Raw genomic sequence first — 19,708 nt, 5'->3', positions numbered from 1 at the left:
AAAGCAAAGCAGTTCGACACATACAACAACACAGAGTTACACATGGAGTAAAACAAACATACAGTCAATAATACAGTAGAAAAATAAGTATATATACAATGTGAGCAAGTGAGGTGAGATAAGGGAGGTAAAGGCAAAAAAAGGCCATGGTGGCGAAGTAAATACAATATAGCAAGTAAAACACTGGAATGGTAGATTTGCAGTGGAAGAATGTGCAAAGTAGAAATAGAAATTGTCAGGTTTTGGCCAGGACTGTTCAGGTTTTGTTCACTAGATGTCCCCCTTGCACCTTTTTTGTACCTTTTGTTTTTTCTTGCCCTAATTATTGTTTGCACCTGTAAGTCATTCCCTTGTTAGTATTTAACCCTGTGTGTTCCTCAGTTCCTTGCTCAGTGTTTGTATGTTAGCACCCAGCCCCAGCCTTTGTGAACATTTTTCTCTTGTTGTATTTTCCAGAGGTTCTCTGGTTTTGTTCTCGTGTATTTTTGGATTGATCTTTTGAGGTTTGTTTTTCCCTTGCTGTTTTTACCACTTTGTGGATTTTCTTTTGTATTTTGGAAGATATCTATTTTTTTATTAAACCACCATCTCTAGTACTGCTGTGTCTGCCTCATCTTCTGGGTTCTGCCAATTATTAGTGACTGTTTCTCGCACCGGGTCCTGACAGAAACACTGAGCCATTAATATGAACCCAGAGGCAGCCAGTACCCAGGACTTTTTTCCCATGCTGTCCCACCACGAGGGGACTGTCCAACGTCACGAAGCTGCTCTGGTTCAGCAAGAGGGCTTACTGGCTGGACATTCTCAACTTCTGTCGGAGATGATGACTTCCATAAAGCAGATTTCTGATCAACTTTCTCCTGCAACCGCTTCTGCTCCAGTTCATCAGATTCAAGTGCCCGTGGCAGTTAACCCCCTGGCTGAACCTCGTCTGCCGCCTCCCCAACGGTTCTCAGGTGATCCGAGTGTTTGTAAGGGGTTTTTCACCCAATGTTCTCTCTCCTTCGAGCTGCAACCCTCGTCGTTTCCCACCGACCGGTCCAAGATAGCATACATCATCACCCTGCTGTCGGAAAAAGCCCTAGCCTGGGCTACTGCTGTGTGGGATGCCCAAAGTCCCTGCTGTGCCAGCTACTCTACCTTTGCTGAAGAATTCAAGCGAGTGTTTCAAGGTCCTACCAGCGGTCCTGACTCAGCCAAACAGCTCCTGACTCTCCGCCAAGGTCGGCGCAGCGTGACGGACTATGCCATCCAGTTCCACACGGTGGCAGCAGCGAGTGGCTGGAACGACGAGGCGCTCACAGTGTGCTTTTTGAAGGGTCTTTCCGACACCATCCAAGATGAACTGGCCACTCGGGAACCACCAGACAACCTCGAGTCCCTGATCAAGTTGGCTTCACGCATAGACCTGCGTCTGAGAGAGAGAGAGCTCAACCGTAGATCTCTCACCCTAGCTCCTATCGGTCCCAGCTCCGAGTCTCCACCTTTATCCTCGCTGACTCCACCGGAACCCATGCAGGTTGGACGCATCTCCCAGGCTGAGAGAGACCGCCGGATGAGGGAGCGATGCTGTCTATATTGCGGCAAACCGGGCCATTTCCTCTCCACGTGTCCCGGGCTCCAGGGAAAACGCACTCTCCCGTGCAGGCCTGGGAGGACTGTAACGGGAAACATAACCTCCTCCCATCCATCCAACTCCCGCCTGCTCATTCCAGTTACCCTTTCCTGGGACAACCACGAGCTTCCCCTTCAAGCCTTGGTAGACTCTGGAGCCGCAGGTAACTTCATGGATGGTGTCTGGGCGAAGGAAAATGGCGTTCCCTCTGAACCTCTAAGTGATCCCATAAGGGTTACTACGTTGGATGGAAGCCCTTTGGGATCTGGACTTGTCACTCGTGTCACTACCCCCTTGCGACTTTCAGTTTCCCAACACCAGGAAGTGATGAACTTTCATCTGACCTCGTGTTCCGAGTTCCCTCTCGTCCTTGGATACCCCTGGCTTCACAGCCATAACCCTCACATCGACTGGTCTGTGGGCACTATCAAGCAGTGGGGTCCTACGTGCCAAGCCACTTGTATCTTCCCAAGTTCCCAGAGTTCCCCTCCCGAGTCTCTAGAATCCATCGACCTGTCCCGAGTTCCCGAGTGTTACCATGACCTCAAACCGGTATTTAGCAAACAGAGGGCCACCAAACTACCACCCCATAGACCTTACGATTGCCCCATCGACCTGTTTCCGGGCACATGCCCCCCCAGGGGTTGGATCTTTTCCCTATCTCCTCCCGAACGAGCTGCTATGGATACCTACATCAAGGACTCTCTGGCAGCAGGCCTCATGCGTCCATCCACCTCGCCGGCGGGAGCAGGGTTTTTCTTTGTGGCCAAAAAAGACGGGGGATTACGTCCTTGCATCGACTACCGGGGACTTAATGCCATAACCGTCCGTAACCGCTACCCGCTACCCCTTATGGCCACAGCCTTTGAGCTGCTCCAGGAAGCAGTGGTCTTCACTAAGCTTGACCTGCGGAACGCATACCATCTTGTGCGGATCAAACCCGGTGACGAGTGGAAGACCGCTTTCAACACGCCTACTGGTCACTACGAATACTTGGTGATGCCCTTCGGCCTGACCAACGCTCCAGCTGTGTTCCAAGCGCTCATAAACGATGTGCTTAGGGATATGCTTAACATCTTCGTGTTTGTTTACTTGGATGACATCCTCATCTTTTCGAGCTCCCTTCAAGAACACACTAAGCATGTCAGACAAGTACTCAAACGCCTCCTTGACAGCCATTTGTACGTTAAGCCGGAAAAATGTGAATTCCATTCCTCCCGAGTACAATTCCTGGGATTTGTAGTGGAACCCGGTCGAGTCCAGATGGACCCCACGAAGGTAGGGGCGGTAGCGGATTGGCCCACCCCCAAGTCCGTTAAGGAAGTTCAGCGTTTCCTGGGCTTCACTAACTTTTACCGCAAGTTCATCAAGAACTTCAGCTCGGTGGCAGCCCCTCTCTCAGCTGTAACCAAGGGTGGCAACACAAGGTTTCTGTGGGGAAGAGAAGCTGAGACGGCCTTCCAAGGACTCAAGCAGCGCATCCTCTCTGCTCCCATTCTGACACTACCAACGGCGGATGAACCTTTTGTGGTGGAGGTAGACGCATCAGAGGTTGGGGTTGGAGCTGTCCTGTCTCAGAGGGGTGAAGACAAGAAGCTTCATCCTTGCGCCTTCTTCTCTCACCGGCTTACCCCGGCCGAGAGGAATTACGATGTGGGGGATCGTGAACTCCTAGCGGTTAAGATGGCATTGAAGGAATGGAGACACTGGCTCGAGGGGGCTTCTCAACCGTTTCAAGTGCTTACGGACCACAAAAATCTGGAGTATATCCAGCAGGCGAAGCGGTTGAACTCCAGACAAGCTCGATGGTCTCTTTTCTTCAGCCGATTTCAGTTTATCCTCACCTATAGACCCGGGTCGAAGAATCTCAAACCGGACGCCTTGTCACGAATCTACTCTCCTGCCATTCGAGAAGATACTGACATGACTGTCCTTCCGGCCGCTAAGATCGTGGCTCCGATCTCGTGGCAAGTGGAGGATACCGTGAAACAAGCCCAAGCCATCGAACCGGGCCCTGGAGGAGGTCCTGCCAATCGGTTGTTTGTTCCCAAGGCAGCAAGGTCCCAAGTCCTTCTGTGGGGGCACTCCTCTCGCCTCACCTGTCACCCGGGCGTAGGTCGCACCTTGGAGTTCATCCAGCGTAAGTTCTGGTGGCCCACCATAAAAGAAGACGTTGCCACTTTCGTCAAGGCCTGTTCCGTGTGCTGCCAGGGCAAATCTTCTCACCTCCGCCCTCAAGGACTCCTTCACCCTCTATCTATTCCCCACCGACCCTGGTCCCATATCTCATTGGACTTTATTACTGGCCTTCCTCCGTCCCATGGTAATACAACTATCCTAGTCATCATCGACAGGTTTTCTAAGGCGGCCAGGTTCGTTCCCTTGACTAAGTTACCTTCTGCCAAGGAAACGGCTGAGTTGATGATTAACCATGTGTTCCGAGTCTTCGGCATTCCGCAAGATATGGTTTCCGACAGAGGTCCCCAGTTCGCCTCAAGGTTTTGGAAGGCCTTCTGCCAACTCATAGGGGCCACTGCCAGTCTATCTTCAGGGTACCATCCGGAGTCCAATGGCCAAACCGAGAGGATGAATCAAGAGCTGGAAACCACCCTCAGATGTATGGTCTCCAACAACCCGTCCACATGGTCGTCCTTCATGGTTTGGGCCGAGTACGCGCACAACACCTTGTGCTCCTCCTCCACTGGTATGTCCCCGCACGAGTGTCAGTTTGGCTATGCTCCTCCATTGTTCCCGAACCAGGAGGCAGAAGTCAGTGTGCCTTCAGCCTCGAGGTTCATCAGACGCTGTCGGCTTACGTGGAAGAAGGCCCGTCTTAATCTTCTGCGTTCCTCACAGAGGTACCAACAACAAGCCAACAGACGTCGCCGTCCCGGGCCTACCCTGCGCCTCGGCCAGAGAGTATGGCTCTCAACCAAGAATTTACCGCTACGGGTGGAGTCTCGCAAACTGTCCCAGAAATTCATCGGTCCCTTTAAGGTTGCCAGAAAAATGAACCCCGTTACTTTTCGCCTGCACTTACCCAGATCCCTTAAAATTAATCCCACGTTTCACATTTCTTTATTAAAACATGTTTTTTCTCCCCTTATCCCGGCAGGCAGACCTCCCCCTCCGCCCCGTATCATCGGAGGCCAGTCGGCTTATACCGTCCATCGGATACTGGATTCCCGCCGGGTGCAGCGGTCCTGGCAGTATCTGGTGGACTGGGAAGGCTACGGTCCCGAGGAGCGCTCCTGGGTTCCTGCCAAGGACATACTGGACCCTGACCTCATTCGTCAGTTCAGGGTCCTCCACCCTGAGAAGGCTGGTAGGAACGTCAGGAGCCGTTCCTAGGGGGGGGATTCTGTCAGGTTTTGGCCAGGACTGTTCAGGTTTTGTTCACTAGATGTCCCCCTTGCACCTTTTTTGTACCTTTTGTTTTTTCTTGCCCTAATTATTGTTTGCACCTGTAAGTCATTCCCTTGTTAGTATTTAACCCTGTGTGTTCCTCAGTTCCTTGCTCAGTGTTTGTATGTTAGCACCCAGCCCCAGCCTTTGTGAACATTTTTCTCTTGTTGTATTTTCCAGAGGTTCTCTGGTTTTGTTCTCGTGTATTTTTGGATTGATCTTTTGAGGTTTGTTTTTCCCTTGCTGTTTTTACCACTTTGTGGATTTTCTTTTGTATTTTGGAAGATATCTATTTTTTTATTAAACCACCATCTCTAGTACTGCTGTGTCTGCCTCATCTTCTGGGTTCTGCCAATTATTAGTGACTGTTTCTCGCACCGGGTCCTGACAGAAACACTGAGCCATTAATATGAACCCAGAGGCAGCCAGTACCCAGGACTTTTTTCCCATGCTGTCCCACCACGAGGGGACTGTCCAACGTCACGAAGCTGCTCTGGTTCAGCAAGAGGGCTTACTGGCTGGACATTCTCAACTTCTGTCGGAGATGATGACTTCCATAAAGCAGATTTCTGATCAACTTTCTCCTGCAACCGCTTCTGCTCCAGTTCATCAGATTCAAGTGCCCGTGGCAGTTAACCCCCTGGCTGAACCTCGTCTGCCGCCTCCCCAACGGTTCTCAGGTGATCCGAGTGTTTGTAAGGGGTTTTTCACCCAATGTTCTCTCTCCTTCGAGCTGCAACCCTCGTCGTTTCCCACCGACCGGTCCAAGATAGCATACATCATCACCCTGCTGTCGGAAAAAGCCCTAGCCTGGGCTACTGCTGTGTGGGATGCCCAAAGTCCCTGCTGTGCCAGCTACTCTACCTTTGCTGAAGAATTCAAGCGAGTGTTTCAAGGTCCTACCAGCGGTCCTGACTCAGCCAAACAGCTCCTGACTCTCCGCCAAGGTCGGCGCAGCGTGACGGACTATGCCATCCAGTTCCACACGGTGGCAGCAGCGAGTGGCTGGAACGACGAGGCGCTCACAGTGTGCTTTTTGAAGGGTCTTTCCGACACCATCCAAGATGAACTGGCCACTCGGGAACCACCAGACAACCTCGAGTCCCTGATCAAGTTGGCTTCACGCATAGACCTGCGTCTGAGAGAGAGAGAGCTCAACCGTAGATCTCTCACCCTAGCTCCTATCGGTCCCAGCTCCGAGTCTCCACCTTTATCCTCGCTGACTCCACCGGAACCCATGCAGGTTGGACGCATCTCCCAGGCTGAGAGAGACCGCCGGATGAGGGAGCGATGCTGTCTATATTGCGGCAAACCGGGCCATTTCCTCTCCACGTGTCCCGGGCTCCAGGGAAAACGCACTCTCCCGTGCAGGCCTGGGAGGACTGTAACGGGAAACATAACCTCCTCCCATCCATCCAACTCCCGCCTGCTCATTCCAGTTACCCTTTCCTGGGACAACCACGAGCTTCCCCTTCAAGCCTTGGTAGACTCTGGAGCCGCAGGTAACTTCATGGATGGTGTCTGGGCGAAGGAAAATGGCGTTCCCTCTGAACCTCTAAGTGATCCCATAAGGGTTACTACGTTGGATGGAAGCCCTTTGGGATCTGGACTTGTCACTCGTGTCACTACCCCCTTGCGACTTTCAGTTTCCCAACACCAGGAAGTGATGAACTTTCATCTGACCTCGTGTTCCGAGTTCCCTCTCGTCCTTGGATACCCCTGGCTTCACAGCCATAACCCTCACATCGACTGGTCTGTGGGCACTATCAAGCAGTGGGGTCCTACGTGCCAAGCCACTTGTATCTTCCCAAGTTCCCAGAGTTCCCCTCCCGAGTCTCTAGAATCCATCGACCTGTCCCGAGTTCCCGAGTGTTACCATGACCTCAAACCGGTATTTAGCAAACAGAGGGCCACCAAACTACCACCCCATAGACCTTACGATTGCCCCATCGACCTGTTTCCGGGCACATGCCCCCCCAGGGGTTGGATCTTTTCCCTATCTCCTCCCGAACGAGCTGCTATGGATACCTACATCAAGGACTCTCTGGCAGCAGGCCTCATGCGTCCATCCACCTCGCCGGCGGGAGCAGGGTTTTTCTTTGTGGCCAAAAAAGACGGGGGATTACGTCCTTGCATCGACTACCGGGGACTTAATGCCATAACCGTCCGTAACCGCTACCCGCTACCCCTTATGGCCACAGCCTTTGAGCTGCTCCAGGAAGCAGTGGTCTTCACTAAGCTTGACCTGCGGAACGCATACCATCTTGTGCGGATCAAACCCGGTGACGAGTGGAAGACCGCTTTCAACACGCCTACTGGTCACTACGAATACTTGGTTATGCCCTTTCGGCCTGACCAACGCTCCAGCTGTGTTCCAAGCGCTCATAAACGATGTGCTTAGGGATATGCTTAACATCTTCGTGTTTGTTTACTTGGATGACATCCTCATCTTTTCGAGCTCCCTTCAAGAACACACTAAGCATGTCAGACAAGTACTCAAACGCCTCCTTGACAGCCATTTGTACGTTAAGCCGGAAAAATGTGAATTCCATTCCTCCCGAGTACAATTCCTGGGATTTGTAGTGGAACCCGGTCGAGTCCAGATGGACCCCACGAAGGTAGGGGCGGTAGCGGATTGGCCCACCCCCAAGTCCGTTAAGGAAGTTCAGCGTTTCCTGGGCTTCACTAACTTTTACCGCAAGTTCATCAAGAACTTCAGCTCGGTGGCAGCCCCTCTCTCAGCTGTAACCAAGGGTGGCAACACAAGGTTTCTGTGGGGAAGAGAAGCTGAGACGGCCTTCCAAGGACTCAAGCAGCGCATCCTCTCTGCTCCCATTCTGACACTACCAACGGCGGATGAACCTTTTGTGGTGGAGGTAGACGCATCAGAGGTTGGGGTTGGAGCTGTCCTGTCTCAGAGGGGTGAAGACAAGAAGCTTCATCCTTGCGCCTTCTTCTCTCACCGGCTTACCCCGGCCGAGAGGAATTACGATGTGGGGGATCGTGAACTCCTAGCGGTTAAGATGGCATTGAAGGAATGGAGACACTGGCTCGAGGGGGCTTCTCAACCGTTTCAAGTGCTTACGGACCACAAAAATCTGGAGTATATCCAGCAGGCGAAGCGGTTGAACTCCAGACAAGCTCGATGGTCTCTTTTCTTCAGCCGATTTCAGTTTATCCTCACCTATAGACCCGGGTCGAAGAATCTCAAACCGGACGCCTTGTCACGAATCTACTCTCCTGCCATTCGAGAAGATACTGACATGACTGTCCTTCCGGCCGCTAAGATCGTGGCTCCGATCTCGTGGCAAGTGGAGGATACCGTGAAACAAGCCCAAGCCATCGAACCGGGCCCTGGAGGAGGTCCTGCCAATCGGTTGTTTGTTCCCAAGGCAGCAAGGTCCCAAGTCCTTCTGTGGGGGCACTCCTCTCGCCTCACCTGTCACCCGGGCGTAGGTCGCACCTTGGAGTTCATCCAGCGTAAGTTCTGGTGGCCCACCATAAAAGAAGACGTTGCCACTTTCGTCAAGGCCTGTTCCGTGTGCTGCCAGGGCAAATCTTCTCACCTCCGCCCTCAAGGACTCCTTCACCCTCTATCTATTCCCCACCGACCCTGGTCCCATATCTCATTGGACTTTATTACTGGCCTTCCTCCGTCCCATGGTAATACAACTATCCTAGTCATCATCGACAGGTTTTCTAAGGCGGCCAGGTTCGTTCCCTTGACTAAGTTACCTTCTGCCAAGGAAACGGCTGAGTTGGTGATTAACCATGTGTTCCGAGTCTTCGGCATTCCGCAAGATATGGTTTCCGACAGAGGTCCCCAGTTCGCCTCAAGGTTTTGGAAGGCCTTCTGCCAACTCATAGGGGCCACTGCCAGTCTATCTTCAGGGTACCATCCGGAGTCCAATGGCCAAACCGAGAGGATGAATCAAGAGCTGGAAACCACCCTCAGATGTATGGTCTCCAACAACCCGTCCACATGGTCGTCCTTCATGGTTTGGGCCGAGTACGCGCACAACACCTTGTGCTCCTCCTCCACTGGTATGTCCCCGCACGAGTGTCAGTTTGGCTATGCTCCTCCATTGTTCCCGAACCAGGAGGCAGAAGTCAGTGTGCCTTCAGCCTCGAGGTTCATCAGACGCTGTCGGCTTATGTGGAAGAAGGCCCGTCTTAATCTTCTGCGTTCCTCACAGAGGTACCAACAACAAGCCAACAGACGTCGCCGTCCCGGGCCTACCCTGCGCCTCGGCCAGAGAGTATGGCTCTCAACCAAGAATTTACCGCTACGGGTGGAGTCTCGCAAACTGTCCCAGAAATTCATCGGTCCCTTTAAGGTTGCCAGAAAAATGAACCCCGTTACTTTTCGCCTGCACTTACCCAGATCCCTTAAAATTAATCCCACGTTTCACATTTCTTTATTAAAACATGTTGTTTTTTCTCCCCTTATCCCGGCAGGCAGACCTCCCCCTCCGCCCCGTATCATCGGAGGCCAGTCGGCTTATACCGTCCATCGGATACTGGATTCCCGCCGGGTGCAGCGGTCCTGGCAGTATCTGGTGGACTGGGAAGGCTACGGTCCCGAGGAGCGCTCCTGGGTTCCTGCCAAGGACATACTGGACCCTGACCTCATTCGTCAGTTCAGGGTCCTCCACCCTGAGAAGGCTGGTAGGAACGTCAGGAGCCGTTCCTAGGGGGGGGATTCTGTCAGGTTTTGGCCAGGACTGTTCAGGTTTTGTTCACTAGATGTCCCCCTTGCACCTTTTTTGTACCTTTTGTTTTTTCTTGCCCTAATTATTGTTTGCACCTGTAAGTCATTCCCTTGTTAGTATTTAACCCTGTGTGTTCCTCAGTTCCTTGCTCAGTGTTTGTATGTTAGCACCCAGCCCCAGCCTTTGTGAACATTTTTCTCTTGTTGTATTTTCCAGAGGTTCTCTGGTTTTGTTCTCGTGTATTTTTGGATTGATCTTTTGAGGTTTGTTTTTCCCTTGCTGTTTTTACCACTTTGTGGATTTTCTTTTGTATTTTGGAAGATATCTATTTTTTTATTAAACCACCATCTCTAGTACTGCTGTGTCTGCCTCATCTTCTGGGTTCTGCCAATTATTAGTGACTGTTTCTCGCACCGGGTCCTGACAGAAATAATGGGGTGCAAAGGAGCAAAATAAATAAATAAATACAGTAGGGGTAGTTGTTTGGGCTAAATTATAGATGGGCTATGTACAGGTGCAGTAATAGGTGAGCTGCTCTGACAGCTGGTGCTTAAAGCTAGTGAGGGAGATAAGTGTTTCCAGTTTCAGAGATTTTTGTAGTTTGTTCCAGTCATTGGCAGCAGAAAACTGGAAGGAAAGGCGGCCAAATGAGGAATTGGCTTTGGGGGTGACCAGAGAGATATACCTGCTGGAGCGCGTGCTACAGGTGGGTGCTGGTTGTTACATGAAAACAGTGCCTTTTGATATTTTAAGTAGAAATTGTGCACCAATATTGAATTTTAAAAGACTGTTATATTAAATGAAGTGCCTTTTAATATAGACCATATGGAAAATAATATAAATAAATGCTTGGTAAAGTGCCAAAATTCTGCATTTTGACATGTCCCTCACATGTTCCCCAACCATGTGTCACTTCTAGGAATATTTTAAATCCCAAAATGTCTCCAAGTTTCATCATTGTAAAGCCTTAGTTTTTTTGTTGCTTTGACAAAGTAATTTCTGAAGATTATTATTTATTTCATGTGATTAGTGATTCATTTACGTCTGTCCCTCAATGGGGCGGCAGGTAGCCTCGTGGTTAGAGTGTTGGGCCAGTAACCGAAAGGTTGCTGGATGGAATCCCCGAGCTGACAAGGTAAAATGATGTCGTTCTGCCCCTGAACAAGGGAGTTAACCCACTGTTCCTAGGCCGTCATTGTACAGTGAGGGAAAAAAGTATTTGATCCCCTGCTGATTTTGTACGTTTGCCCACTGACAAAGAAATTATCAGTCTATAATTTTAATGGTAGGTTTATTTGAACAGTGAGAGACAGAATAACAGCAAAAATATCCAGAAAAATGCATGTCAAAAATGTTATAAATTGATTTGCATTTTAATGAGGGAAATAAGTATTTGACCCCTTCTCAATCAAAAAGATTTCTGGCTCCCAGGTGTCTTTTATACAGGTAACGAGCAGAGATTAGGAGCACACTCTTAAAGGGAGTGCTCCTAATCTCAGCTTGTTACCTGTATAAAAGACACTTGTCCACAGAAGCAATCAATCAATCAGATTCCAAACTCTCCACCATGGCCAAGACCAAAGAGCTCTCCAAGGATGTCAGGGACAAGATTGTAGACCTACACAAGGCTGGAATGGGCTACAAGACCATTGCCAAGCAGCTTGGTGAGAAGGTGACAACAGTTGGTGCGATTATTCGCAAATGGAAGAAACACAAAAGAACTGTCAAACTCCCTTGGCCTGGGGCTCCATGCAAGATCTCACCTCGTGGAGTTGCAATGATCATGAGAATGGTGAGGAATCAGCCCAGAACTACACAGGAGGATCTTGTCAATGATCTCAAGGCAGCTGGGACCATAGTCACCAAGAAAACAATTGGTAACACACTACGCCGTGAAGGACTGAAATCCTGCAGCGCCCGCAAGGTCCCCCTGCTCAAGAAAGCACATATACATGCCCGTCTGAAGTTTGCCAATGAACATCTGAATGATTCAGAGGACAACTGGGTGAACGTGTTGTGGTCAGATGAGACCAAAATGGAGTTCTTTGGCATCAACTCAACTTGCCGTGTTTGGAGGAGGAGGAATGTTGCCTATGACCCCAAGAAACCATCCCCACCGTCAAACATGGAGGTGGAAACATTATGCTTTGGGGGTGTTTTTCTGCTAAGGGCACAGGACAACTTCACCGCATCAAAGGGACGATGGACGGGGCCATGTACCGTCAAATCTTGGGTGAAAACCTCCTTCCCTCAGCCAGGGTATTGAAAATGGGTCGTGGATGGGTATTCCAGCATGACAATGACCCAAAACACATGGCCAAGGCAACAAAGGAGTTGCTCAAGAAAAAGCACATTAAGGTCCTGGAGTGGCCTAGCCAGTCTCCAGACCTTAATCCCATAGAAAATCTGTGGAGGGAGCTGAAGGTTCGAGTTGCCAAACGTCAGCCTCGAAACCTTAATGACTTGAAGAAGATCTGCAAAGAGGAGTGGGACAAAATCCCTCCTGAGATGTGTGCAAACCTGGTGGCCAACTACAAGAAACATCTGACCTCTGTGATTGCCAACAAGGGTTTTGCCACCAAGTACTAAGTCATGTTTTGCAGAGGGGTCAAATACTTATTTCCCTCATTAAAATGCAAATCAATGTTTAACATTTTTGACATGCGTTTTTCTGGATTTTTTTGTTGATATTCTGTCTCTCACTGTTAAAATAAACCTACCATTAAAATTACAGACTGATCATTTCATTGTCAGTGGGCAAACGAACAAAATCAGCAGGGGATCAAATACTTTTTTCCCTCACTGTAAATAAGAATATGATCTTAACTGACTTGCCTAGTTAAATTAAATTAAAATTTAAGGGAACTTAATTTTTTTTGTTGTGAAGCTTGCATTCAATTGCCACTTCCCTTTGCACACAATAAGCTTCCATTCCCCGTGTCAAAAGGGAATTCATGGCTGATTTCAGAAGAAATCGTCAACTATGTTTCTGTTACTTTATGTGGCACTTAATAGGCACTCTTTTTTAAATTTTTTATAACCTCTTGAGATGGGAGAATGTAAAAATCAAACCTTTTTTTTTACCAAGTTACACTTCTCAAAAGTCTTCAGGCTGAAATTCTGTGAGAGACTCATGATCCTGCTCTGTGTGTCTAGGCCTATAAGAGCACAGAGGCACCAGTGTGGGACAAGGGGTTGTAAAATATATATAGAGCGGCTTTCCCATAGCCACTGACTTTCACGTGACATCGGAAACAAAAAGCCAAGTAAAGGGAAGTGAAGCGTGAACAGGAGCTAGAACAGAGATAGATAGTTCAGGTAGGCCTTCAGCAAACAGTATGACAGTAATCCAGTGATGGCATGCTGAAGAAAACCTCCCAAAAATGACTCATTCCTTGGTGGGAAGCTTTTCTTTTGTAAGCCCAATCAGTGGCAAGTGTGTTACTTATGTTTTACCTAAGGGTACTTGCATAACATGGCATAACTTTCTGTCAGACAGATGCAACCAAGTCGTCAACAAAGAGACCAGGTTTCCCACAGAGTCAGAGAGAGAGAAAAACTGTGTTTATCCAACACCAAGAATAACATTTTTAAAAAGTGTTTATTTTTTCCACATGAAAGCAATTGACTCGATTTCGGACTTCAAACAACAAGATAAGGCTGGCCTTGGAGGGGCATGAAGACTGGTGTCGCATAAAATGTCTCTGTGTAGTCAGCGATAGTTTCTAATGAAGTACACCACCACAGTAATCTGCCTGACTTAACCAAGGCAGTCTTGCCCCAGGCCAGATCAATAAAAGTCAGGTTGGCGCTGGTCCAAACCTCAGCAGCCAACCAGCCCACTGAACACTGCACTGCATTGCACACTGCACTGTAAACAGCGCCAGGTAGCCAAGCAGTTAGAGCGTTGGGCCAGTAACCGAAAGGTTGCTGGTTTGAATACCTGAGCCGGCAAGGTCTGTCGATGTGCCCTTGAGGAAGGCACTTAACCCTACTTTGCTCCAGGGTGTCACACTACGATTGGTGACCCTGTAAAACAACACATTTCACTGCACCTATGCAGTGTATGTGACAATAGAACTTGTAGAGATACAAGACAATAGCGCTGGGAATTGCCAGGGACCTCACGATACTTAGGTGCTGATACGATATGTATTGTGATTCTCACGATTCTATACGTATTGTGATTCGATACTGTGATTTTATTGCGATTCGATGTTCCAAACATATTGCTCACCATATGTCTGCTGCAGAGAGACATGAGAGAGCCATGAGAAAACAAGATTTGATCAGTCATGGAAATAAAAGTGCTGAAAACAAATTGGCTCCATATTTAAAAAAAGATGGAGAACGAGCTATGAAGGAAATATACTGTTCTGGTGCAGGTACAGCCAATTAGTGAAAAACAATACAGCATCAAAAATAATGTCCCGATATGTAACTGTATCGATTTTCCCCCCATCACTACAAGACAACCTTCCCTCTCTTTGGAGGACCGGCGATACCTAGATCTTAAAGGGCCGATACAGACACATTACCTTAAAACCCAACTTCCTGCATCAACCTCAACAGGCATCATTAACATTATTCAAATAGATCTAAGGTTGGAAAAAACTGGAGGAATAGAATAGGATCTCAGTACAGGATAGCATAGGATGATTTTAATTCTGTCTCAAGAAATGATTCTAAAAGACGACAGCGTACACAAAAGTGATTTATGGGTCATGTTGTCGCTGCGCTGGAGATGTCTGCTCTGATTATGTGGGGGGGGTCTGTTGGTGGATGCATGGCACTAAACAACACACCCTTGACTGACGGAATTGTTTGGGAATTAGGCTCACATATTCAAACTCTGAGACGGAGAATACGCATTGCCAAATAAAAATAAACCAGTCTACCTTGAAATTACAGATTTTATGACCCTACTCAACATAGTACGATTGTGGTTGGTATTTCCATTGCTTGCATGTATATTTTACACATCTTTCTACAGACCTCTTAAACACGAGTGTTCCTGGAGGTCAATTCTTTTAAATAATTCAAGGAGATCGCCCTTCTTCCAGGAAACAATATCATCTAGCGATCACGCTTCACTGACTCCAAAGGGTTTTAGTAAAGGTTTCACAAATGAAATCTTGTTTGTGGCGTTTGTCTTTAAACATTGTTCATGCACAGTGGGATATTATTGCTAAGTTTGCATTACAAGCTGAACAAGAATGACAGAATCATGATTAGAATGTCTTACCTGACTGTGAAGTCATAGGAACACGAGGCCAACACGGTCTGGTTGAATGGAGAGAACTGTGGGAAAAGCCATAAGAATACGATATAAACCTTAAACTGTTAAACTTTATTAATAGCTGAGGGATAGGGTGACCACATTTAAAATACCCAAATGCGGGACAAAGGAATGTTTTTGCAGTACATTCGCCGGACAGTGTAGCCTACATTAATAAAAATACACACACAAAAATCCCTCTCCCGCTGCACTGAGCAAGCTAATCGAAGGACAATTAGCCTACTCTACTGCCTTGCGCAAAATTTGGTTATGCAGAAATGAAAGATTTTATGAAAATATGGGAATATTTGGCAAAGGAAACATTTCTGGTTGGTCTCTGGGAATGTACAACAGTTAGGAAAAGAGACTTTTAAAAACAACATTAACTGTGTTGAATGAGCAACTAATGAGCACGGAGAGCCTCGGCACTCTGGTTCCGCTTGCCGTGCGGTAGCAGAGAGAACAGTCTATGACTAGGGTGACTGTAGTCTTTTAGGACCTTCCTCTGACACCGCCTGGTCCGACGAATCCCAGTTCTTGTTGCGTCATGCTGCTGGCAGATTCAGGATTTAGCGTAAGCTGCATGAATCCATGGACCCATCCAGCCTGGTGTCAATGGTACAGGCTGGTGGTGTAATGGTGTGGGGAATGTTTTCCTGGCACACGTTAGGTACCTTGATACAAATTGAGCAACGTTTCCATGCCCCAAAGAATTCAGGCTGTTCTAGAGGCAAAGGGGGGTCTGACCCGGTACTAGATAGGTATACCTAATAAACTGGCCACTGAGTGTATATCTTGTCATAAGCGCAACATAACTGCAAAAGAAACAGGTTGGAAAGTCAATTCTCTTCAAATTAATGGGGAGTCTGACTGAAACAAGGGTCAAATCGACCTTTCTTTGTAAATTAGTGTTTAAATTTGTTGATAAAATGCAAGACATGATTGTTTGGTTGCGGGTCAAAGGGACAAAATGCGGGACTGTCCCACACAATCCGGGACACGTGGTCACCCTGGTGAGGGGGAAATTGGCTTGCACACACACAACCATGAATAAACACTTTTACCTTTACACATCTTTAAGTTTGGGCTTTGATGTTGTTAAATGAAAGCAATCAAATCTCTGCTCGTATCTACAGTATATTACCTTTCCAATATGTAAAAGCACAAGGGATTTGCCAAGCACTTTTTCATTTACTTTGAGCACTCTTTTCAGTGTCCTCACAGACTTGCTGATATGCTATATTTGTAACATCACATAGACTTGCTGCCTTAGGAAAATCTATACCTGATGGCAGGGTTTACAAACACACTGGAAATCTCAAGATGAGGTCCACTACGAACACCTTGCATCTATTGATTACCCACGCATGCTAAAAAGCTGTCCTGAAAACACTGGACTTCCAACTGATAGTGTTGTAGCTAGCTCTAGCTGATTATGTGATGTTAAAGTGTGTGGCAAGGTGATTCTCCATTGTTAAGAGGAGTGAGAATCACATGGATCATGTGATGAGGGGCCAATGAGATCTAGAAACCTGCTGGGCCGTCCGTCGTGGGGCTGGGTGAAGTCAATTCTGTTTAATCTGACTAATTGGTGGTTGTTAGACTGGACATGGTAGCTAGGGCCCGTCGACCGACCCATCCAAGCAACCACCTTTCTCTCAAAATCCCTTAAACAGATCTTGGAGGAGAGAAAAAAAATCTATAGCTGTCACCACAGCAAGACCTGTGAGCAGGGCCAGTGTACTGCAAAGCTGCCAAGGATCCCATCAGACCGTACTGTACTGTGCTTGTTAACTCCGTTCAGCTAAGTGCTTTGATCACACCAGAACCATCTTTCCAGAAAAGGTTGCTAGGCAGGTAATGGAGGGAAGCTGTGCTGCCGAGTATTGCTGAGCTGTTTCCTGCTTCCAACAGCTGGCAATTCGCTAACATAATTTAACACAGTGGAAAAGCCTTTTCTTGGAACTGAGAGGATGGTGTAGAGCTGGATGATATGGCCAAAATAGAATATCATTATATTTTTCTCATTTTTGACGGTATGACGGTATTTTATCTGTTCTAAACATGCTTCATAAGTAGTGCGTGACCCTGGGGTGGCAACAAATACATTCTAAGTGGTTTTAATGGGGCTCTCTCTCTTCTGATTGTTTTACAATGTTCAATCAAAGTTATGGTTCTCTATAGACGAGTTGTCTGACAATGTCACGAAAATGATGCGCATGCGTCGATGGGGGCGGAAGCCATGCTTTGTTCCGATTCTGAATCGTAAGCTAGCAACAATGACAAGAAGCTGCCATGTGGGCAATTGTAGGTGTCTCGTTTCAGCTAGTTTTATCTTGTTATTGATACCATGTCTTGTTTTGAGGTGTTTTAACTTTGCTAGCTAGCTAATCAACAACTGGAACAACGTATTTGAGAGACAACAAGTGCTAATTGTGCAAATGTATTTGTTTTCAATAAACATTTGGAAACAAAATAAAGTTCACATGTTGTCAACAATCTAAGCCAAACCTGTCTGTTTTGCCCCATAGTTGCGCACGCGTCGGTTTTGTTGCTAAACAAACGACCTATCTATGACCAAGGATTTTCAATGGAATCAATGGCAGTTTCTTACTTCACCACCAGGAGCATTGTGCCAATTTCTACCGTGCTTTTGGCACCAGCACCAGCACTGCATCACAAGCAAGATTCATGGCAATAAAAGGGGGATTGTGCGCACATTTGGCTAGCAGTCTGTTAGCGGTCTCTTACTGGCGGTAAGAACAGACGATTGCCATAATTTTTTACGAGTTTCATCACTCAGTTATTACATTCATACATTTAACAGCAACAAGTTCCTCTGTGTCCAAATCACAAAAGACTTAAAATGGTCCAAACAAGTGCCTCCCGAGTGGCACAGAGTTCTAAGGCTCTGCATCGCAGTGCTAGAGGCATCCCTACAGACCCAGGTTCCATTCCGGGCTGTGTTGCAGCCAGCCACGCCCGGGAGACCCATGAGGCGGCACACAACTGGCCCAGCGTTGTCCGGGTTAGCGGAGTGTTTGGCCGGCCGGGATGTCCATTGTCCCATCGCGCTCTAGCGACTCCTTGTGGCGGGCCGGTGACTCGTGTCGCCAGTTGTATGGTGGTTCCTCCATCAAATTGGTGCGGCTGGCTTCCGGATTAAGCGAGCAGTGTGCCAAGAAGCAGTGTGGCTTGGCAGGGATGTATTTCGGAGGATGCACGGCTCTCGACCTTCGCCTCTCCCAAGTCCGTATGGGAGTTGCAGCGATGGGACAAGACTGTAACTACCAATTGGATATCACGAAATTGGGGAGGAAAAAGGGGTAAAAAATTATGCACAAATTTGTCCAAACATACACAGACATTTGTGAAGAAGGCGCGACAGTTCCTCTTCCCCCTCAGGAGGTTGATAAAGTTTGGTATGGGCCCTCAAATCCTGAAAAGGTTCTACAGCTGGAGCATATCGACTGGATGCATCACTGCTTGGTATGGCAATAGCACCGCCTACGATCGCATGGCGCTACAGAGGGTTGTGCGGACAGCCCAGTGAATCACTGGGGCCGAGCTCCCTGCCATCCAGGACCTCTATATCAGGCGGTGTGAAAAGAAGGCCCGGAAAATCGTCAAAGCCTTAAACTATTTTCTCTGCTGCCGCACGGCAAGAGGTACCGGTGCTTCAAGTCTGACACCAACAGACTCTTGAACAGCTTCTATCCCAAAGCAATACAACTGATTTCAATGTTTGCACTTTCTCTATGCACACTCAAATGGCCCTACACACCCACACAGTCACTCATTTACTCACTCACACATAATATGCACATACAGTTGAAGTCGGAAGTTTACATACAGTTAGGTTGGAGTTATTAAAACTCGTTTTTCAACCACTGCACAAATTTCTTGTTAGCAAACTATAGTTTTTGCAAGTCGGTTAGGAAATCTACTTTGTGCATGACAATACATTTTTCGAACAATTGTTTACAGACAGATTATTTCACTTATACTTCACTGTATCACAATTCCAGTGGATGAGAAGTTGACTGTGCCTTTAACAGCTTGGAAAATTCTAGAAAATGATGTCATGGCTTTTAGAAGCTTCTGATAGGCTAATTGACATCATTTGAGTCAATTGGAGGTGTACCTGTGGATGTATTTCAAGGCCTACCTTCAAACTCAGTGCCTCTTTGCTTGACATCGTGGGAAAATCAAAAGAAATCAGCCAAGACATCAGAAAACAATTTTAGACCTCCACAAGTCTGGTTCATCCTTGGGAGCATTTTCAAAAATGCCTTAAGGTACCACGTTCATCTGTACAAACAATAGTAAGCAAGTATAAACTCCATGGGACCACGCAGCTGTCATACCGCTCAGGAAGGAGACGCGTTCTGTCTCCTAGAGATGAACGTACTTTGGTGTGAAAAGTACAAATCAATCCCAGAACAACAGCACAGGACCTTGTGAAGATGCTGGAGGAAACGGGTACATAAGTATCTATATCCACAGTAAAACAAGTCCTATATCGACATAACCTGAAAGGCCGCTCAGCGAGGAAGAAGTCACTGCTCCAAAACCGCCATAAAAAAGCCAGGTTTGCAACTGCACATGGGGACAAAGATCGTACTTTTTGGAGAAATGTCCTCTGGTCTGATGAAACAAAAATAGAACTGTTTGGCCATAAAGACCATCATTATGTTA

At 47.7% G+C, this 19,708-nt stretch overlaps 1 protein-coding gene across 1 annotated transcript in view; it reads right to left on the bottom strand.

Moving 5' to 3' along the window:
• Positions 1–19,708, bottom strand: part of pex7 (peroxisomal biogenesis factor 7) — a 43,455-nt gene that overhangs the window by 12,282 nt on the left and 11,465 nt on the right. The window contains exon 8 of the mRNA XM_071413618.1: positions 14,978–15,033. Coding sequence (XP_071269719.1) covers positions 14,978–15,033 — 56 coding nt within the window. The remainder of the gene's footprint in view (positions 1–14,977; positions 15,034–19,708) is intronic.

Source organism: Salvelinus alpinus, chromosome 8 (assembly GCF_045679555.1).
Source record: "Salvelinus alpinus chromosome 8, SLU_Salpinus.1, whole genome shotgun sequence".
In the NCBI taxonomy this organism is placed as follows: domain Eukaryota; kingdom Metazoa; phylum Chordata; class Actinopteri; order Salmoniformes; family Salmonidae; genus Salvelinus; species Salvelinus alpinus.
The sequence above is the reverse complement of the archived record's forward strand: the minus strand, read 5'-3'. Positions and strand labels throughout refer to the sequence as shown.